Source organism: Perognathus longimembris, chromosome 13 (assembly GCF_023159225.1).
Source record: "Perognathus longimembris pacificus isolate PPM17 chromosome 13, ASM2315922v1, whole genome shotgun sequence".
In the NCBI taxonomy this organism is placed as follows: Eukaryota; Metazoa; Chordata; class Mammalia; order Rodentia; family Heteromyidae; genus Perognathus; species Perognathus longimembris.
Window position 1 is genome coordinate 50,521,789 of NC_063173.1, and position 23,395 is coordinate 50,545,183.

A 23,395-nucleotide genomic window follows, 5' to 3' on the forward strand; every position below is an offset into this window, starting at 1 on the left:
CTCAAGGCTAGCACTCTGCCACATTGAGCCACAGTGCCATTTCTAGTTTTCTGATGGTTAGAGATAAAAGTTTCATTAACTTTCCTGAATGCGCTGGCTTTGAACCTCAGTCCTCAAGCCTCAAATTCGTGAGTAGCTAAAATTACAGGTGTGAGCCATTCATGCCCGGTTATATGCAGATTATTTTTAATAGGTTTCCCCCTTTTGGATAATTCCTTCTTCCTGTAAGGAAATATGCATTCAACATTTTGATTAATTAATGAAGTTGAAGTTGATCACCCATGTGCTCCAGGGCTTTGGGGAAGTTCTTTCAAGCTAAGCTGTCTCATGGGACTATGGTATATCTAATTGCTCAAAATCATTGCCTTGGACAATTTTCAGTGATATTCCCTTGTTTTCTGATCCCTCGAGGTCATGATGATATATATTTATGACAAGCTTTGATACCAGTATTTCCTTTTTATTTTTTTGTTATATAATCTTTTCACTAAATTCTTTGAATTGTCTCACTAGTTAGGAAAGGTATATCAAGTGAAATAGCTACTCAATTCTACTGCAGACTCCACTAGTTCAGATATATTTCTTTTAATTATACAATAAGCAGGGATAATTTTGGAGTTTATTAGTCTTAGCGAAGACTTCATCAATAGATGCCTCATTCAGCTGCCTATGTATTTCGGTGAGTTGACTCTGTTGTGGGTTTTTTTGTTATTTTCATTCTCATAGAAAAAAAAATTATTATGATCTAGTAATCTTTACCAGAAACAAACAGATTTGTATTGTATAGTATTTCCCAACAGCCTCCAAATACAGTTAGTTTCACCCAGAAATGTAGATTGCTAAGTGTTGATTCCATTACAGTTTTCTCATTTTATGTTCACCAAGTGTCATCAACAAAGTGGCAATTCCAGTTGAGGAGGAATTAAAAATTATCATTTTTAAATTTCCTATAATGTCTGAGTAAAGTAAGAAGAACAAGTATGATGGCAAATGACAGAACAAATTCTTCTAGCTGTGGTTAATATCTTTAATGTTTGCCTCTATGAAGCAAAGCAATGAGGAATGTTTAACACAGAGTTGGGTGAATGAATACTTATTGTTGTGTGATTATATGTGAAAGCAAATTTGTGCATATGGATGTGTGGGTTATACATAGAGAAATCCATCCTCACTAGAGAAGACTGTGTAAGGATACTCAATATCAAGAGTTAGAGTTGTCACAAATCAGATAGAAGAGAAAATTTCCTATTTTCAATAAGGAAATCCTTAAAGGTGCAATTATCACGTTAAAATTACAGAAAATTATTTTTACAATGATAGCTAAAAGAAATTACTTAAAATTCGTGTGTGTGTGTGTGTGTGTGTGTGTGTGTGTGTGTGTGTTTTAATGAATTTAGCCTTCCTGTATAACCAGGCTGGCCATGGACTTCATGTTTCCACTGCCAGAGGTGTGGCTTCCTTTATCACTTCCATGGCTGCTTTAGTCTTCCTTCTTTTTTGCCATCATTTCTATGTGTCCACGTGCTTAGGCTTCCCTACTACTGACCAAAATCAGGAGAAAAAAGGAGATGGTCTGTTCACCACCACTCTATACCAGAATCCAATACACACTGATTTCTTAAATTTCCCTTTCCTATGTGTAAGTCTGGATTATCCCACTATAGCAAGTGTTGTGTTTTGTCCATAGAGTCACACAAAATCAGACTGCTGGGGTGACCTTCATCCTCCTGGGCTTCTCAGAATATCCGGACCTCCAGGTGCCACTCTTCCTGGTTTTCCTCACCATCTACACTGTCAGCGTGCTGGGCAACCTGGGCATGATCGCCATCATCAAGCTCAGTCCCAAGCTCCACACTCCCATGTACTTCTTCCTCAGTCACTTGTCCTTTGTGGAATTCTGTTACTCTTCTGTCGTCACTCCCAAGCTCCTGGAGACCCTACTTGTGGAGGACAGAAGCATCTCCTTCGCAGCCTGTGTCAGTCAATTCTTCTTTGCATGTATCTGTGTGGTAACAGAAACCTTCATGTTGGCAGCCATGGCCTATGACCGATTTGTGGCCGTTTGTAACCCTCTACTCTACACAGTGGCCATGTCCCCAAAGCTGTGTGCTTTGTTGGTGGCTGCATCCTACTTTTGGGGTATCACTTGTTCTTCTGTGTTCATATACTTTTTGTTAACTTTGAATTTCTGTGGGACAAAGGTCATAAACAACTTTGTGTGTGAACATTCTGCCATTGTTGCTGTAGCCTGCTCTGACCCTTATGTAAGTCAGTTGTCTATTGTGATCTTTGCCATATTCGATGAAGTAAGCAGCCTGGGGATTGTTGTCACTTCCTATGTTTTCATCTTTGTCACTGTCATGAGAATGCCTTCCACTGCGGGGAGATACAAAGCCTTCTCAACCTGTGCTTCCCACCTCACTGCCATTGCTATTTTCCATGGCCCCATCCTTTTTCTCTACTGTGTTCCTACCACCAAAAGTTCTTGGCTACTGGTGAAGATTGCCTCTATCTTTTACACCGTGGTCATCCCCATGCTTAATCCACTGATTTACAGTCTTAGGAACAAAGATGTGAAGCAGGCAGCCAGGAGGCTAATCAACTCCCAACTATTATGCCATAAATGTTAACTCTGATTTTCTAATTTTCTAATTACAAATCAACCCAAAATTCTTGTCTATTCCTTCACTTTGCATACTCATGTATCTTCCTTCTACTATTAACAAAACTCAGCTCCAGTTTATAAATATCATTATAATTGACAACTCAGTCCATTTATGCTAAGTCTTTGATACAGCTATTTTTACAGAAAGGTCAACTCAGTCTTCTTACGTGCTGGATTTTAAAGAGGTTCTGAAATTTTGTATGCTGAAAATTCTGCTCATAATTTTAAATTTCTAGATTTTGATCTATTTAAATTTTTTCCCATGTCAAAAATAGTTACAGTTCATACTACATTGGAGAGTTTGTACACAAGATAATATAAAAATTATTTTAATCATGTAACTCTGTCTTAACGTGACAATATTTTCAGGAATAAAATGTGAGAGAACAGAATGTGCAAGTGTTTCTATATGTATTCATATGTATAAATATGTGAGTGTGTGTATACAGTTTATTCATGCAGCAGGTACAATAAAATATCATTTCCAAGGGTAGTAATACATCTATAAAACATATCATTAAGTGAAATAAGTCAGTCCAGAAGAGAAAGTGCAAATACTCTTATACATGAAAATTTCATGTATAAACATCCACCTATATATATATATACATATATATAGACTCAAATTCGTTCATAAGCAATTAAATTGAGTAAATATTGTTATTTTCCATGATGAATTTCCTTGGTCTAACTCCATAGACAAAGGAACTGACAATTCTACAAAGAGTATGAGTAATTTGAAACACATTTTTTATTCATTTATGTATGTGTATGTATGTATGTAAGTATGTTGGTGATGGGGCTTGAACACAATGACTGGATGCTGTCCCCAAGCTCTTCAACTCAAGGCTAGTGCTATACAACTTGAGCCATAGCATCACTTCTGGTTTTTTGGTGGTTAATTGGAATTTAAAGTCTATCAGACTTTCCTGCCTGGGCTGGCTTTGATCCATTACCCTCATAACCTTGCCTCTTGTGTAGCTATGATTACAGGTATGAGCCACCAGTGCCTAACTTTTGAAATATATTTTTATGAGGGAAGCTTTTTTGTTTGTTTGTTTGTTTGGGCACCAGTCCTGGGGTTTGAATTTAGCATTTGCAGGCTGTCCTTAAGCTTTTTCACTCAAAGCTAGTGCCCTATCACTTGAATCAAAGCTCTAGTTCTAGAATTTTAGTTTTTTCAACTGGGGATAAAAGTCTCCTCTCACTTTCCTTCTTAGTCTGACTTCTAACCACTATTCTTGGCTCTCAGCCTCCTGATTACTAGGATTACAAGTGTGAGACCCAGGCACCAACAAGTGTATCTTTTGAGAGAGAGAGAGAGAGAGAGAGAGAGAGAGTCAAGTGGAGAGAGAGGTGTTGGCCAAATATATTCATTTAACTCAACATAATCCTGTGATTTTTGAACCAGATATCTTGAGGCCATGGATTGTTTAGGTGGGGAGGGCAAGCACATAAAATGTTGAAAGAGGTGAGACACTGATCAAGATTCTTTGTACTAATTGACACAATGAATTGTGATCCAGAAGCTTTATTTCTTATATATTAACATCTTGAATTGCAATCCTCCTACCCAGCAACAGAGGTGGTACTTTAGGGCCTTGCTCTTGGTAGAGTGAAAGTTTACAACCCATGGCACACACCCAGCCCTTTTGTGCTCTACTCATTTTTTTTTTTTCAGATAGGGTCTCCACATTTTTCCTGGGCTTGGTCTCAGACTGCCATGCTCCTATCCTCCTACCTCTGGCCTTTCTCTGAGTCCAACTTGTTGAAATGCGAACTTTTTACCTTCTTTACATAAGATGGCCTCAAACTGTAATTTTTTCAATTACTACCTCCCGAGGAGGTAGGATTAAGGCATCTGAGCCATTATGTTGAGGAGGTTTGACTTTCTAAAGATGAAAAAAAAATTTCTTCTACATTTTTTCAAATATAAACATCATAAGATTGCCACTGTTGCCTTGGTCTGGTTGCTTGTGCCTGGCCCTTTACCAATTGAGCTTTGGCTACACTTCTAGTTTTTTGATAGATGATCTAAGACTAGTATTGAGGTTTTTGTCTGTCCAGGCTTACTCCAAATTGCAAGACTCAGACCTCAGCCACGTGAATAGGGAACATTATAGGAGTGAACAACTGGCATCCAGCTGTCTAAATTTGATTTTTCTTGCTTTTGTTGGAAATCTTTTCTATGTAACTGCACAGGTGTATTTTACATACATTGAAAGTGTACATTCAAAACCTTATATTTGTCATTTATGCCAATGTAGCTATGTATCATACAATTATATTTTATTTGAATATTTTGTCTATATACTTTAGGTTATTTTTATTCTCCAGAAAATACTGTATTCATATCAGTTATATTTTATGCCATTTCCTAAATAAAAGTACAAGATAGCTATTCCACATGGGACATCCCAGTTTTTCTCAGTGGGCCTTTGAAAAATTCAAAAGATACTCCCTGTTGAGTTGTCTAAACCCATGACAACAGTGACTAGTTTGACATCAATGGTCAAGCTAGTGTCTAGTTCTCAGGCAGTCACATGCAAGAGGGAATATCTGGGAAGCAGATGTACCTAAAAAAACAAAAGTGTTCCTGAACTCTGACAAAGATGGCTCTGTGATAAAGAACTTTTTTGCTCAAGGCCAGCACTCTACTACTTTGAGCAAAAGTACCCTTTCTGGTTTTTTTGTAGTTAATTAGAGATAAGAGATTTATGGTTTTCCTGCCTAGGCCAGCTTTGAACCTCAGTTTTCAGATCTCAGCCTCTTGAGTTGCTACAATTACAGGATTAAGCCAAAGGCAACCAGCTCTATGGAAATTATTTTAAGAGCTCATTTTTCCTTTTGGACACTTACATCACCTTGAAAAGAAATACATTCATCATTTTGATTAATGAATGAAGTTGATCACCCAAATACTCTAGGGCTATGGGGAAGTTCTGCAAAACAAAGCAGTCTCATGGGACATAAGACACCTGATGTCTCTGTCATGTCTCTCATGTCTCATGTGGTATATCTAATTGCTCAAGACCATTGCCTTGGACAATTTTCAGTGATATTCCCTGGTTGTTTGATCCCTGGAGGTCATGCTGATATATATTTATGACAAAGTTTGGTACAAGTATTTCCTTTTTCATATGTGTAACCATTTCCCTAGCTTTTCTGAATTGTTTTACTGGGTTAGAAACATATATCATATGAAATAGTCTCCCAAGTCTACCGCAGATTGCACTGGTTCTAAAATATTTCTTTTATTTATACAATAAGCGGGAGGAGCTTTGGAGTTTACTAAGCTTAACAAAAACTACTTCAGTAGATGCCTCACTCAGCTGCCTCTGTATTTCGGTGAGTTGAATGTGTTTTTCTATTATTTGTATTCTAATGAAAAAATATTATAAGATGTGCTCTTTACAAGAAACATGGAGATGTATATTTCCCAAACAACTTCTGAACATAGTTAGTTTACCAAGAAATTGGGGTGCTAAATCCTGAACCTATTACAGTTTTTTCATTTTAAATTCACTATGTAATTGTCAACAATTACAGAAGATAAGGAATTGAAAATTATCATCATTTAATTTCCTATTATCTGAACAGCTAATTGAAGGGAACAAGTATGTTGTTAAATAATAGAATGAGGTTTTCATTATGGTGGTTAAAACCTTTAATGTTTGCATCTACAGAAATATGCAATTTGGAATGGTTACCATAGAAGTTGGACGAATAGAGCATTATAATCCTGAGGTTAGTATGTGAGATCAAATTAGCCCATATGAATATTGAGTCAATGTAGAGAAATCAATCTTCTGTAGAGCAAATTATGTTAATCTAAGGATATTCAGTATCTAGATTTAGACATTTGTCCCAAATCAGACAGAAAAAAATATTTCATATTTGCATTGATTATACAAAGGAAACCCACAAAGCTGCAAGTATGAAGTTAAAAGGGCTAAAAAAGATTATTTTCACAATCATATCTGGAAAACTAACAAACATTTTTGTTTTTTTTAAGGTAGTGCTCTTGTGAAACCCAGAATGTCCAAGAATTTCCCATCTTTTAATACCTCTTCCAACGATTAAAGGCATATACCAACCAATCTCACTTTAGAGTTATTTACATAGTAGGGATATAGGAAACGACGAAACTGACATATGGATTTTCCTTGTGTTTGCTATGTTTTGTGGTTTCCTATTCCAGAGTATATAAGGGTTCTATTGTCCTTGCCTTTTCCTCAGCTCTGTTATTATTGCTTTTTTGATGCTTGTTGGGATGGTATTTAGATTGACATTTCCTTTGTGACTAATATTGCAGAATATTAATTCACATTTTTATAACCACAAAACCTGCTTAACTTTATATAATAATATTGTCACATACTTGTTTGTAAGAGGGTATGTTTTCTATCCTTTAAGTACATACTAATGAGTGTGTTCTAAGCTGTTCCCCTGAATACAATCAGAATCCTTATTTCAGAATTAAAGTAATGACTTAGAACATGTGATGGTATTATGATTTTCTGTTTTAAGACACTTGTCCTTGGCAAAGTTTTAAGCTTGTTTCAAAAATAGCAAACAAGACATAAACAAAGGTTTAAAATATGTTGCATTTTTAATATTTTGAGAGTTGCTATGGTTTTCAAGTTATATATCTTGGGAAAATATACCTATTGCTAATGTACAGATTTTACTTTATTATTCTTTATTCTTTTAGTTCTTTTTATTATTGCAGAGATAGTAATGTTGCATCTATATTTTAATATGTAATATGAGTTCCCACTGCTGTCTATGATTGTTTGAGAATGGCTACATCAAAAAAATTGCAGGATTCCATTTTAATCAGTAAACACCTCATTGTAATAGCATGTGTATATTTTTCCAGCTCCACAGAATACATATGTAGGAGGATTATAGTATAGATCAGCTCAAGTAAAAATGATCCATTTGAAAAAAGCAAAATATAACAATACTAAACAAAACAACAGAAAAGGTATGGGGTCTGGCTTACGTGTTAGAGACCCTATATACCAAGGGAATTTTCCTGAGTTTGAACCCCATTACCCTTAACAAACAACAACAGCAGAAATGAGTAACTCTATAAAATTTTGAAAATAAGTTAAACATAATTTAAAATGATCAATATATTACCCTTAAAACACCTCTAGAATGTGTCTCTCATTAACTTACAATGAGCATTAAAGACTTCCAAGACCACAATAAATAGAACCAGTGAAATACAATATTTAAAACAAGCTAGTATTTTATACTTTTTTGCAAGTCAAGAGGTTGGTATCATAATATCAGACAAAAAAACTAGGAAATTTAGTTATCTCTTTCCAGTGAATGCTTTTTTTAATATGTAAATTTTTACTAATTTACTTCATTGTTGGTTTAGACGTATATACAGTGGGGTTACATTTATATACATCAGGTTATAAGTACATTTCCTATTAGTAGCTATACTTTTTAATAGATATAGCTTGAAGGAAATAGTTACAGTTACTCTTATTATAAAGCTAAGTTTCCATAGCTGGAATCTTAGGATTAAAAATCAGAGGTGTACAATAATATCACTGTCCCTAGATAGGAATAATGAGTAAAAGAGCAGAGATTCTTCAAGAACATGCAATTCCAGTCCTTTGGGTTCCAAAGGCATTGGGGAAAATCTCAGAATCTCAAGCTCCAAGATTCTCTCTTCTTCAACTTTTGGTTCTAGTCACTTAGACTGGAGGCTTCCCATATGGGCTCTAGTCATCAATGACCCAGAACTTACCTGCTTTAATTCTTCAGTTCTCAGTTGCAGTGAATCCTGCAGTAAATAGACAACAGCAATGGGCAGGACTTGTAGAGCTATTGATCTCAGATAAACACTATGTGTTGCCAACTCCAATCTTACTGTGACAAATGTCACAGCTCTTACTCTGAGGGTGTCTGAGATCCAAACCCATTAACAGCTGTTAGCTCTCTGTAAATATTCTAGTAATCAGAGCCTGCAGTTTCTCATCTTCAGCTAATCACAGCCTTCCTTGTCTCCATCATTGTTGCTGCCATGGTTTCAGCTATGTCTTTTGTCTAGAGCTTTTCCACTGCCTTCTAATTAATACTGCTCTTGTTTCCACTTCCAAAATGATGGCTACTTTTACCTCTCCCAAGGTTGCCATAGCCTTCCTCCTTTTTTCTGCCAGTATTTCTCTGTGTTTACATACTCAGCATACTGCATTGCTAATAAAGACGAAAATCAGGAGAGAAAAGTCCACTTGCAAATAATTTTTGAGTGAACCAAATATTGCAACAACAGGGATAAGCAACCATTTTTTGGTCTAGATTTATATAGCCAGCAATGGAATGTAAGCAGAATGTCTGAATTCAGGTGAAATAAATTCATGCTTACTATATATTAAAGGCAGTATGGGAATTTCTCATGCACGTTCCTTCATGTACATGAAGGACCATATTTGTTTCAATCACAAATGTCTCCCATGCAAATGAAGGACTGGTTTTCCACCAATGGTAGGATTTCTAGTAGGCCACTAGGGCAAGGGCTGTTCCTGTAATCTGAAGATAAGTATTTTCTGCATCATTTAGAATTTATCAATGAAGTCCAGTTCTAATGTATTTTGTTTTAATACTAATGGCCTGGACAGAAGACAGCATTGTGCTCTGATTCACACACCTGTGATTACTATGTACCTTTCTTCAATTGTCCATAGAATGGTCAGTTTGGCCAGGCCTGCCTGTGGATATGCAGTTCACTACCTGTCTCATTAATTCTTTTCTGATTATAATCAGGCCATTTTAAAGGTTCTAAAAACCATTGAGTAAGGAATAAACTTACCAAGGCCTCAAATTGTTTCTAATCTACAGGAAAACAGTAATAGATTCTTACCAAAAATATCCTGATTAACTTCAGCAGTGATATTCCACTATGTAACAGTGCCTTAACCATAGATTTATATCCAATCACAGAGAAAGAGGTCAGTTATTATTTGAGATATAGTATATTACATTGTAGTATATTCTTTTTTTCTATTTTGCAAGTCCTAATTTTGCATTCAATAACTCAAACAAAATATGGCCTCTCATTTTGTAAAAGCTATCTAAGTCAGTATCAACAATTAACTATTGTAGCCACAAGGGGATGGTCTGTTCACCAGTACTCTATTCCAGGCCCAGGACTCTCTCACTTCTTCCTTATGCTTCTCTATGAATAAGGCTGGCTTTAATCTAATTATAGCAAGTGTTCTGTTTTGTCCATAGGACCACACAAAATCAGACTGCTGGGGTGACCTTCATCCTGCTAGGCTTCTCAGAATATCCCGACCTCCAGGTGCCACTCTTCCTGGTTTTCCTCACCATCTACACTGTCAGCGTGCTGGGCAACCTGGGCATGATCACCATCATCAGGCTCAGTCCCAAGCTCCACACCCCCATGTACTTTTTCCTCAGTCACTTGTCCTTTGTGGATTTCTGTTATTCTTCAGTCATCACGCCCAAGCTCTTGGAGAATCTGCTTGTGGAGGACAGAAGCTTCTCTGTTGCAGGCTGCATCACCCAATTCTTCTTTCTATGTACTTGTGCGGTAACAGAAACCTTTATGTTGGCCGCCATGGCCTATGACCGATTTGTGGCTGTTTGTAACCCCCTCCTCTATACAGTGGCCATGTCCCCAAAGCTGTGTGCTTTGTTGGTGGCTGCATGCTACTCTTGGGGTCTAGTGTGTGCCTTCACATTTATATATTTTGTGTTAACCTTGTACTTTTGTGGGACAAAGTTAATATACAATTTTGTGTGCGAGCATTCTGCCATTGCTTCTGTGTCCTGCTCAGATCCCCACATTAGTCACGTGATCCTTTCATCCTTTGCCACATTCAATGAAGTAGGCAGTCTGGTGATCGTTTTTACCTCCTATGTTTTCATTTTTGTCACAGTCATGAGAATGCCCTCCACTGCAGGTAGATACAAAGCCTTCTCAACATGTGCTTCTCATCTGACTGCTATTACTATTTTCCATGGGCCCATCCTTTTTCTCTACTGTGTTCCTTCTGACAAAAGCTCGTGGTTGTTGATAGAGATAGCTTCTGTCTTTTACACTGTGGTCATCCCTATGCTTAATCCAGTGATTTATAGTCTCAGGAACAAAGATGTGAAGCAGGCAGCCTGGAGGATAATCAATTCCCAACTCTCCTGTCATAAAAGTTGACTGTACCCACTGTCTTCCATAGGAAACTGTAACCCCTCTGTACATCACATTGACAATAAATAAATAATTATTCAGAAAAAAGTAAATAAAAAATTAAATGTAAAAGAAGTTAACTCTGATGTTGTGATTTAGTTAAAAATCGATACAAAATTATTTTTATTCCTATACTTCTCATTTTTCATTCTAATACTTCATGCATCTTTCTGAGATTAGCATTTGGAGGCTGTTGTCTGTCCAGCCTTACTACAAATTGCCATTCTCAGATCTCAGTCTCCTGAATAGCTAACATAATAAGAGGTAAAATAATAAGAGCTAACGTAAGAAGAGTCACTGGCATCCAGGGAAGTTTGATTTTTTCATGGTTTTTTGGAAAGCTTTCCTGTGTAATTGCGCAAGTACATGAAACATACTTTGCAAGTGTATATTCATCATCTTAGATTTGATATTTGTGCAGATGCAGCTGTGCTTCTATTAATTATATTTTATTTGAATATTTATCTATAAGATTTTATAATAATTTTCATCCTCCAGAAAACAGTGTATTCGTATCAATTATATTTTATGCTGTGTCTCAATGACACTACACTAAAGCAATTCAGTATGTGCAATTCAAGGTTTCTTTTGCTCACTGTGCCTTCAAAAAATTCAGTAGATTCTCACTGTTGAGTAGCCTAAACCCACGGCAACAGTTAATATTCTGGGACTAAGCTAGTATGTGGTAGTCAGCCAACCCTACACAGGTGCTAATAATATCTGGGAAGCAGCACACCTGAAAAAACAGAAATGTTTCTGAACTCTGTGATAAAGATGGCTAGAAACAGAATCTTAACTAGGGCTTATTTCTTGTGGATCTAGTGTTGTGCTAGATCATAATATCCAATTCTCAATAGAAAGTAAATATTTAAAATGTAAGTTATTTTCTAAGATATGAACAAATAAATATTGTAAGATAGTTTTACATTATTGTTTATATGTAGTTTATATATTGTGCTACACAGAGTAATGTATTGTTTTAAATTAAAGTTATATACTGTGATAAAATTGGCAAGACATACAATCTGAATACAATTATTCATTATATATTTATATATATTTATGTGTATAGTATATGTATAAAGCATATGTATAATATACGTATAATATATACTTATGTTATAGTTTATACCTACTGTATATGTTTATGTATGTATACACAAGCATAAATATGTATGTATGTACAAATACACACAAACATATATATATATATATACACACACATACATATATATGTACTTTTATTTTTCAGTCCTGGGGCCTGAACTAAGGGCTTGGGTGATGCTTTTGAGCTTTTTTGCTCAAGTCCAGCATTCTCCTAAGGTAAGCAACAGTGCCCTTGCTGGTTTTCTGATAGTTAATTAGAGATAAGAGATTTATGGTTTTCCTGCCTAGGCCAGCTTTAAACCTCAGTCCTCGGACCTCAGCCTCTTGAGTTGGTAGGATTACAGGCTTAAGCCAAAGGCAACAAGCTCTATGGAAACTATTTTAAGAGCTCATTTTCTATTTTGGACCATTACATCTCCCTGAAAAGAATTATATATTTACCATTTTGATTAATGAATGAAGTTGATCACCCAAATACTTCAGGGCTATGGGAAAGTTATGCAAAACAAAGCAGTCTCATGGGACATGGCACACCTGATGTCGGTCTCTCATGTCTCTCATGTCTTATGTGGTATATCTAATAGATCAAGGTCAATGCCTTGGACAATTTTCAGTAATATCCCCAGGATTTCTGGGTCCTGGAGGTCATGATGATATATATTTATGACAAAGTTTGATACCAATATTTCCTTTCTCATACATGTAATCTTTTCCCTAGCTTTTGTGAATTGTCCTACTAGGCTGGAAACATATATGAAATAGTTGAAATCTACTGTGGATTATACTGGTTCTGAATATTTCTTTTATTTATACAATAAGCAGGAGGAGTTTTCGAGTTTCCTACTTTTAACAAAGACTACTTCAGTAGATGCCTCACTCAGCTGCCTCTGTATTTCTGTAAGTTGACTCTGTTTTTCTGTTATTTGAATTCTAATGAAAAGAATTTTATTAGCTTTCAATCTTATATTTTCCAAACAGCTTCTGAATACAGTAAGTTTACCAAGAAATTTGGGGTGCAAATCCTTAATTCATGTAGTTTTTTTCATTTTACTTTCACTATGTATCACCAACAAAGTGGCAATTACAAAAGAAAGGGAAATAAAAATTAGCATGTTTAAATTTCCTGTAGTCTGAGTAGCTAAGAGAGGGGAACAAGTATGTTTTTTAAGTATAAAATGAAGTTTTCATTATTGTGGTTAAAATGTTTAATGATTGCCTCTACAAAGAGAAGCAACAAGGAATGTTTACCATAGAAATTTAGACAGTTAAGGCTCATAATCCTGAGCTTAGAGTGTGAGAGGAAATTAGTGTGTGAATATGAGCTCTATGTAGCGAAATCCATCCTCACTAGAGAACACTCTGTTAGGATACGGACACTCAATACCTAGAATATACACTTGTCACAAATCAGACAGAAAGCAGAAGATTTCATATTTTCATTGATGAAGCATAAGAAAATCCTTGAAGTTGTAACTAAAACATTAAAAATATTATGGAAGATTATTTTCATAATGATATCTGGGAAATTAACTTGAATAATTTTGGCGTTTTTTTAAGGTAGTGCTCCTGTATAACCTAGACTGTCTAGGAACTTCCCATCTTTAAATATCTATTCTTATTATTACAGGCATATACCAAGCAATCTCAGCTTAGAGTAATTTACATTAGTAGGGATATAGAAAGGAAACTGAGATACTGATTTCCATTGTGTTTACTATGATTTCTGGTTTCTTACCCCAGTGTATAAAGGGTTCTATTGTCCACGCCACTATTGCTTTTTTGATGCTTATTGGGCTGGTATTTAGATTGACATTTCCTTTGTGGCTAATAATGCAGAATTTTACTTCACACTTTTATAACCACAGAACTGCTCAACTTTGTATAATTATATTCTAACATATTTATTTTTATCAGGCCATGTTTTCTCTCCCTTAAGTGCACACTATGAAAAGTGTGTTCTTAGAAGTTCAATTTAATTCCATCAGCACTCTTACCTCCATATTAACATTATGACTTAGAAATTGTGAATGTGTTTTGACTTTCTATTTGAGATGATTTTCTTGGACTCCTATCTTTGGCAAAGCTTTACATGCAATCCAGAAAAGCAGAACATGTGTTAAACAATGGTTTAAAATATGTTGAAATTTTAGCTCCATCCATTTTCCAGTGAATGGTATTATTTTATCCTTTCTAAAATTACATGTAACACATTTTTTAATCCATTCACCTGTAGTGTGGCAACTGAGTTGTTTCCATATCTTGGCTATTGTGAATAGTGCAGCAGTGAACATGGACGGGCAGGTGTCCTTGTCATAACTTAGTCCCTGTTGCTAAGGATAGATGTTGAATGAGACAAGCCAAGAAGAGAGAGACAAATGGCGTATGGTCTCCCTGATTTGCAGGTGTTAGAATTAAAATGCAAAGAAATAGAACAAATTAAACAGGTCTCAAGATATCAAAAGACAGTAAAAACAAAGGAGGACACAGAATGAGTGGGAAGTGTGTAATAATAATAATAATAACAATAATAATATAGCAGAGGGGAGCATCAACTACATTGGACACTGATAAAAGTGAACTAAGCAACTCATGGGTGTTAATGGGAAGGAAGGAATGAGTGAAAGAGGGAACAGATGTTACTACACAAAAGGAAAATAATGTAGATATCACCTGAAATGGAGGAAATGATTTTATTGTTCAAGTTCATAGATTTTATAAGCTATATAGACTAGAATAATTTTCATCATTGTGAAAATTAAAATGTATACTATGAAATATATTTACTAACTTCAATCCAATAAAATATGTTCTATTTCTAATATTTTGAGAGTTGCTACTGTTACTGATTATAGATCTTCTGAATCTACACCTATTGCAAATGTAGAGATTTTACTTTATTATTCATTATTACCTTACTTTTTTATCATTGTGTGGACAGGAATTTTACAACGATGTATAATTGTTGTCTGTTGTCTATAATTCATGTTTACTATCCTCATTACTCTCAGGCTGATATATCATAAAGGTGATACCTTGAGAAAAGCTTCATCCAAAAAAAATTGCATGATTCCATTTTAATCAGTAAATACCTAATTGCAATAGTATATGTCTATATTTCCAGTTCCACAGAATACATAAAGAGGAGAATTATGATCCAGGCCAGCTGAACGAAAAGGAATCCATTCCAAGGAAAATAACAAAATGAAACAATACAAAACAACAGGAAAGGTATGGGGTCTGGCTTAAGTGTTAGACACCCTATATACCAAGGGATTTGTCTTGAGTTTGAACCCCACTACCACCAATAAACAACAGCAACAAAAGGGAATAACTTTAAATTTTTCAAAATGTGCTAAAAATGTTTGCTGTATTACCCACATAACACCTCTAGAATGTGCTCACCGTCAAATTACTAGAAGTTGCAAAGACTCTGAAGAGCAAAATAAATAGAATTCATTTTAAAAGACAGTATTTAAAACAAGTTGAAAATTTAAAGCTTTTTGAAATACTATCTAAATGGTATTATAATGTCAGTGAAGAAACAAGGAAATTTAGGTATCTGCTTCAGTGAGTAATTGTAACTAAATATAGCTTGACTCTAAATATAGCTTGACATTGACTCTTCTCATGAAGCTCGCTTTCCATAGCTGGAATCTTATGATTAAAAATCAGACGTATAGAATCATGTCACTCTCCATAGATAGGAATACTGAGTAAAAGAGCAGAGATTCTTCAAGAACCTGCTATCCCAGTCCCTTGAGTTCCAAAGGCATTGGGGATAAGCTCAGAATCTCAAGCTCCAAGGCATTAAATACTATGCTATTATTGCTCTCAGCTTCAACTTCTCATTCTAGTCACTTAGATTAGAGTTTTCCCATATGGCCTCACTCACTGATGACTCAGAACTTGTCTGCTTTGATTCTTCAGCTCTCAGTTGCAGTGAATCCTGGGATAAGCAGCCAACAGCAGTGGGCAGAACCTTGTATTGTGATTGCTCTCAGATAAGCCTCCTGTGTTACCATTGTCAACAGTGACAGTGACAATTATCACAGCTCTTACTCTGAGGGTGTTTGAGATTCAAGACCATTAACACTCTCTCTAAATCTTGTAGTAATCAGAGCCTGCATTTTCTGATCTTCAGCTATTCAAAGCCTTCATTTTCTCCATCATTGCTGCTCTCATGGTTTCAGCCATGGCCCTTCTCTGGAGCTTTTCAACTGCCTTCTCATTATTAGTGTTCTTGCTTTCACTTCAGAAATTGTGGCTACTTTTACCTCTTCCAAGCCTGCTCTACACTGCCTGCTTTTTGCTGCCATCATTTCACTGTGTTTACATACTCAACGATAAAAATCAAATGATGGAATGAAAAACCCAATAGAGAAACATTTTTAGGTGAACCTACTATCCCAACAACAGGCATCAGCAATTAAAGTTTTATCCAAATTTGCTTTCAATAAAAGGGGAATAAGCTTCTTACCTAGCCAGCAATGGATGTGGGTGGAGTATCTGAATTCAGCTGAAATAAGATCATGTTTCCTATATATGAAAGACTTTATTGACATCCATGGTTCCATGTTCCTTCATGTACATGAAGGACCATATTTGTTTCAATCACAAATGTCTATCATGAAAATGGAGGGCTGTTTTTTCACCAATGGTAGGATTTCTAGTAGGCCACTTAGGACAAGTGCTACTCTTACAATCTGAAAATAAGCACTCTCAAGGTCATTTAGAATTGATCAATGAGGTCAAATTCTAATGCATTGTGTTTTAGCAGGCAGCATTGTGCTCTGACATCAGACACCTGTGATTCATGTATAACTTCCTGCCATTGGCCATGGAGCAGTCTATGTGGCCAGGCCTGCTGTGTACAGACAGATCACTGCTTGCCTTAATAATGCTTTTCTTTTAACAGTCAGGCCACCTGAAAGTCTCTAGAAGAATGGAGTAAGAAATAAACTTACCTACTCCTCAAATTGTTGTGTATCTACAAGAAAAATAGTAAGAGGTCTTTCCATAATTATCCTGGTAAAACTTAAAAGTAATTTAAGCATATGCAAGAGTTTCTTAAAAATTGTTTTATATCCTATCACAGAGAAAGAGGTAAATTTATTCTTGAGATATAGCATAATGTATTCTATAGCGTATAATCTAGTATATTCTGTTCTTCTTTTTGGCAAGTTTTAGTTTTGATTTCAGTAAATAAAACAAAAAAATTACATTCATTTTGTAAAAGCTAAGTCAGTTTCAGTAATTAACTTGTAGCCACAAAGAGCTGGTCTGTTCACCAATACTCTTTCCCAGAGTCCAGGACTCTTTCACTTTTTCCTTTCCTTCTCTATGAAAAAGGCAGGCTTTAATCTCACTACAGCAATTGTTGTGTTTTGTCCATAGGATCACACAAAATCAGACTGCTGGGGTGACCTTCATCCTCCTGGGCTTCTCAGAATATCCCGACCTCCAGGTGCCACTCTTCCTGGTTTTCCTCACCATCTACACTGTCAGCGTGCTGGGAAACCTGGGCATGATCGCCATCATCAGGCTCAATCCCAAGCTCCACACCCCCATGTAATTTTTCCTCCGTCACTTGCCCTTTGTGGATTTCTTTTACTCTTCAATCATCATGCCCAAGCTCCTGAAGATCCTGCTTGTGGAGGACAGAAGAATCTCCTTTGCAGGCTGCATAACCCAATTCTTCTTTCTATGTACTTGTTGGCAGCCATGGTCTATGACCAATTAGTGGCCTTTTGATACCCTCTCCTCTATACAGTGGCCATGTCCCCAAAGCTGTGTGCTTTCTTGGTGGCTGCATCCTACTCTTGGGGTCTAGTGTGTTCCTTCATATTTGTATTTTTTTTGTGTTAACCTTGTACTTATGTGGGCAAAAGTTTACAAACAACTTTGTGTGTGAGCATTGTTGCTGTGTCCTGCTCAGATCCCCACATTAGTCACATGATCCTTTCATCCTTTGCCACATTCAATGAAATAAGCAGTCTAGTGATTGTTTTTACCTTCTATGTTTTTATCTTTGTCACTGTAATGTGAATGCCCCCCTCCGGGGGGCGCTACAAAGCCTTCTCAACATGTGCTTCCCACCTCACTGCCATTACTATTTTCCATGGCATGATTCTTTTCCTCTACTGTGTTCCAAAGCTCATGGCTGATGGTCAAAATAGCCTCTATCTTTTACACTGTAGTCATCCCCATGCTCAATCCTCTGATTTACAGCCTCAGGAACAAAGATGTGAAGCAGGCAGCCAGGAAGCTCATCAAGACCCAATTAAGAAGTCATAAAAGTTGATTCTAAAAACATTAAACATTATAGATTGTCGGTGCTCTGGTTCCAAAGTGAATCAATCTGAGTGTGTTTAATATCCTACCACTTTCATTCTAGAAACATATGCCCAACATCTTATTATCCTTTATGATAATATGATTGTGTGTCACTAATGCATTTTTAAACGTTTATATGGAGTTTCAAGCAATAATTTAGGAAGGTTTCTGCTATTTCTACCCAGTTTCCTTCATGACAGAACAATTGAACATCCAGAATGTTCATGTCATGTACACAAGTGTGATTTATTGATATCATTAAAGTACCATAATAGCCAGTGAAACAAGTCAAATCCAGGTGTTTAGGTTCGGCTAGTGCCATTTTCTTCCCATGGTGGATGATGGTAGGGTCTGGCTTCTTGTCTTCATGGTGGGAGAAGGAAAGTCCTGACCCAGGTGATTGGCCTGCTAGAATCCCTAGAGACAAGGACATGCACTTGGCTGATTAGTTACCACACCTGCTAATCCAGTGTCTGGGGTGGGAGTTTCTTGTGAGCAAGCCCCCTGACCTGACCCTATAAAGTTTGGAACCCCTTAGTATCCATTATGCCATGCCAGCTTTTTTTCTGTGTTCCTGCCCTGTTTCCTGGCTTTTCTCCAGACCGCATGACGTGTCAATTCAGCTCTCCATTGGAGCTGGATTGGTTTATTGGTATTGTTTTTGTTCCTTCTTTACTCTTTGTCCTTCATGCTTCAGTTTCTTAACATTATTAAGTGTATTTTCTGGCTGCTGGTCTTTGAGAAAGCAGTCCACCACGATGTCACCTGCCTTTTAATAAAGACTCCAAGATTCATCCTCTCAAAATTGACTTCTCTGTTTTCTTACCTTACAACAGAATCCATGAACATGATGAAGTTTCCATGTTGAAAACTACTTGATTATATTACTGGGTCAGCTTAGTCAATGAAACCTCAATTTCCAGACCTCATGTTTTCCATCTTCTCAAGAACATTAATTCTAGAGTTGTTTTATTGAAACCAATGTTAATTGCACAGATAATCATAATATCAAGCCTCACATTTCTTTTTGGTTACCCAGTGTTATGCTTGTGTCACTCAGAGCAAGTCAAATAAAATACAACCAAAAAAATAGGGTAAGAGGTCATGCCGAAGTGCAAATGAGAGGAAGAAGAGAGCCTGAAGCAAAATGATGAGCACATTTACCTCTTGCAACTCATTCTCCTTATAACCCTAGGTAATTTTAGCCCATATCATATAGTTTCCACTTGTCTCTGGTTTGATTGTGGTTTTCTATTTTGACTGCTGTCACCAGATTTTTAGCTGAGGTCAAAGAAAACAACTTGTGTTTTATCCTTGTATTTTTCTCATCTGGATTAAAGTTTATCTACAGATGGTGACGATAAATCCGTATGTCTGAGTTTTACTCAAGTTTATTAAATGACAACTATTTCCCTGAACATTTTCAAACAAATGTAACTGAATGTTACCATAAAACTTTTACAATTTTACAAATCATTGTTTAGGAACCTATAGGAACTTTCTTAATCTTTGTAAGATATAGTAAGTGTAAAAAGCTATTTTCCTAGAATGGTTTAAATATTCCAAATATTTTTTTAATTTGTAGGGTTTTTTCTTTTCAATTTAATTTAACTGTGAAGTGACATTCAGTGGAATTTCATTTACATACATAAGGTAGTGGATACATTTCTTGTTAAACTTGTTACCCTCTCCCTCATTTTTCTCTCACCTCCTTACTCCCCAATACCCCGTACTCAGTTATATCGTTAATTTCCAACATACTGTCTTGCAAGCATCTCTGTTGCATTGTTTGCCCTTTATCCTTTGTCTCACCATTTTAATGTTCCCTCTTTCTTCCCTAATTTGAGTAAATGTATGTACAATACCCGGGGTACCAAAATCAAATACAGTGATGACAGAGGCTAAATCATAGGGAAAAAAAAACAAGGAAAAAATAATTTCAAATGGTACATTAAAAATAGTAACAACCATGGTAAACCACTGTTTCTTTATCTCTGTATTTATTTTGCTTAGAATCATCTTATCTGAACATATATGTACATAGTCATTGAGCTATTGTGATCCTCTGCTAGGACTATCCTAAACATATACTAATGATTACCAGTGAGGAAAAACATAGAGTCTATGTTTCTTTGTGTCTGGCTCACATCTCTTAGTATGATTTTTTTCCCAGTAGCAGTAGGCACATCTTTTCTTTCTTTTAATTAAATTTACTTTCTATGAAACATTGAAAATTCTAAAATGATGTCTTTATGGAATACCAGATTATATTGGATATATGTGCGAATTATATTAATCTGATTAAACACATTCATGTTCCCAAACTTTTTTTTACTTTGTTTGTCCCTCTTTCCCCTGGTGATAATAGTTTTTGAATTCAGGGTTTTGTAGCTGCTAAGTAGGCACTCTATTAATTGTGACACTCTTCCAGATTCTTTTTTTTTTTTTTTTTTTTTATTGTTCTCAAATTTTTATTTTCAAACTGACGTACAGAGAGGTTACAGTATCATACGTTGGGCGTTGGATACATTTCTTGTACTGCTTGTGCTTAACCCACTGTTTCACATTTTGTTTCCTGTTTCTCCTTAGATGTCAGCCTCCTGAGAACCTAGAATTATAGGCTTAAGCCAAAGGCATGAAACTTTATGGAGACTATTTTAATACCTTATTTTTCCTTTGGAACAATTACATCTGACTGAAAGAAATATGCATTCATCATTTAGATTAATGAATAAAGTCTATCACCCAAATACTCCAGAGCTTTGGGGAAGTTCTGCAAAACAAAGCAGTGCCACGGGACACGAGACAGCTCATGTCTTTCTCTCATGTCTCTCATGTCTTGTGTGGCATATCTAATTGCTCAAGATCATTGCCTTTGACAATTATCAGTGATATTCCCTGGTTGTTTGATCCCTGGAGGTCATGATGATATATATTTATGACAAAGTTTGGTATCAGTATTTCCTTTTCCGTATGTGTAATCTTTTTCCTAGCTTTTCTGAATTGTCTGTCTAGGCTGGAAACATATATCCTATGAAATAGTCACTCAAGTTTACTGTGGATTGCACTGGGTTCGAAATATTTCTTTTATTTATACAATTAGCAGGAGGGAGTTTTGGAGTGTACTAATCTTAGCAAAGACTACTTCAGTAGATGCCTCACTCAGCTGCCTCTGTATTTCGGTGAGTTGACTCTGTTTTTCTGTTATTTATATTTTAATAAAATAATATTATTACCTGTGATCTTTACCCCATGAACAAGGAGATGTGTATTTGCTAAAAAAGCTTCTGAATACAGTAAACTTACCAAGAAATTTGGTGAACTAAATCCTGAATCCACTATAGTTTTTTCAGTTTTTTATTCATCATATATCCTCAACAAAATGACAATTACTGAGGATATTGAATTAAAAATGATCATCTTTAAATTTCCTATAATCCCTGACTAGGTAAATGAAAGGAACAATGATAGACTGAAGTTTTTTTAATTGTACTTAAAATCTTTCATAATTACCTCCACAAAGTGAGGAAATGTAGAATGTTTACCATAGAAGATGGAAGAATAAAGCCTCATAATCCTAAGGTTAGTGTGTGAGAGGAAATTTGTACATATGATATGGGATGTAGAGAAATCTACCCTCACTAGAGAAGACTGTGTTACTATAAGGAGACTCAATATCCAGATTTAAATAATTGTCACAAGTCAGACAAAAAAGAGAAGATTTCATATTTTTATTGATTAAACATATGAAAATTCCTAAATTTGCAACTATCATATAAAATATTATGGAAGACTATTTTCACATTGATACCTGGAAAATTAACTTAAATATTTTTAAGGTAGTCTTCCTTAGTAACCAGAATTTCCAATAACTTCCCACCTTTTAATATCTTTTTAAAATACCGGAAGTGTACACCAAGCTGTCTATGCTTGGAATAATTTACATTAGTAGGTATGTAGCTAGGAAACTGACTTACTGATTTCCCTTGTGTTGCTATGATTTTTGGTATTCAACAAATGTTTGTTCTACATGGAAAGAGGAGATTATAAGGGAGTTGTCTGAATCAGGTACTGCTCATCATATGCTGTAACTAATTTTGCTTAACCTCAAAATTTGGGTTTACCAGTTTTAATTCAACTTCAAGTTTAAATCCAAAAAAAACTGAATTAAAAAAAATAGGTTCACCAGAAGGCCAACAGTAACATGTAATAAAATGAAAAAAGAAAAAGAACAAAATCACTTCCCACTTTGTATTGTGGGCAACTAAATGAAGGAAAGAAATTTGAAAGTTAATAACTAATTAATATAATTTTCCACATTTATCCTTACAGCTTTTTTGTTCGCATATTTATATCCCTGTTAAATTTTGTAGCTAAAACATAACATATATGAATGTTTTTTCCCAGTTCCTTAGGGACATTAATGATGTTAGTAAAAAGCTGTTATAAATATAAGATTATGGTTTTATATCATGCCATGTTTCTGCACTTATTTTTTGCTAACATTTATTAATTTCATATTTAAATGATGCCATGTGGAATGAGCTAATCCTCCTACTTACTTAGAATGTTCAGTTTTGTAACAGCTTTGAAGCATGTTGCACACTTTTCATCTAGCACATGAATAAGTAACTATTATGCTGTTCAGAAAGGATATACTGACAAATTCTTAAGTTAGTGGCTTCAGCCCATCCTGTCTTAGTGGGTTACAGGACAATTGCAATGGCAAAAACATTAACAATGCAGTTCATGGTTCGGTTCTCCCATCTTACAGTACAGGTTACATCAGAAGTGGTATCCCAAAAACATGAGCTGGTTGTGTGAAAGCCATATGCGCTTTGCTGGACCACAGCACAAGTCATAATGTATTTGTATACTTTCCCCAACTTAACCAAATGAGTTAGTGATTGCTCGACTATGCTTGCAGTCCACTGGTTGATATTGTTGTAGTTGTAGTCCTCACCTCCTAAAACCCCATCTATACACTCTTTGACAATACTGTGAGCTTCATCGGCATTGAAGCCAACCTTGTCGCAGTGGCGGTGCTACTTCTCCAT

General features: G+C 35.7%; 2 protein-coding genes and 2 pseudogenes across 2 annotated transcripts; 3 read left to right on the plus strand and 1 right to left on the minus strand.

Moving 5' to 3' along the window:
* Window positions 1-650: 650 nt before the first annotated feature.
* On the plus strand, window positions 651-2,630 carry LOC125362517 (olfactory receptor 5D13-like). Its single transcript, XM_048361346.1, has 2 exons — window positions 651-679; window positions 1,688-2,630. The coding sequence occupies exons 1-2, from the start codon at window positions 651-653 to the stop codon at window positions 2,628-2,630; spliced, it is 972 nt and encodes a 323-aa protein (XP_048217303.1).
* Window positions 2,631-6,316: 3,686 nt separating this feature from the next.
* Window positions 6,317-10,865, plus strand: LOC125362518 (olfactory receptor 5D13-like). Its single transcript, XM_048361347.1, has 2 exons — window positions 6,317-6,412; window positions 9,900-10,865. Exons 1-2 carry the CDS (start codon window positions 6,317-6,319, stop codon window positions 10,863-10,865), a joined length of 1,062 nt encoding a protein of 353 aa, XP_048217304.1.
* Window positions 10,866-15,883: 5,018 nt separating this feature from the next.
* Window positions 15,884-18,306, plus strand: LOC125362519 (annotated as a pseudogene).
* A 4,599-nt stretch (window positions 18,307-22,905) lies between these two features.
* LOC125362167 lies at window positions 22,906-23,395 on the minus strand (annotated as a pseudogene).

What these genes read in the sequence shown, in the direction of transcription:
- LOC125362517 (XM_048361346.1), top strand. Translation starts at nt 651, where the DNA reads ATGCCTCATTCAGCTGCCTATGTATTTCG. An exon ending in TCAGCTGCCTATGTATTTCG is followed by an intron (nt 680 to 1,687) that starts GTGAGTTGACTC and finishes TTTTGTCCATAG; the next exon opens with AGTCACACAAAATCAGACTG.
- LOC125362518 (XM_048361347.1), top strand. Translation starts at nt 6,317, where the DNA reads ATGGTGGTTAAAACCTTTAATGTTTGCATCTACAGAAATATGCAATTT. An exon ending in TAGAGCATTATAATCCTGAG is followed by an intron (nt 6,413 to 9,899) that starts GTTAGTATGTGA and finishes ATCTAATTATAG; the next exon opens with CAAGTGTTCTGTTTTGTCCA.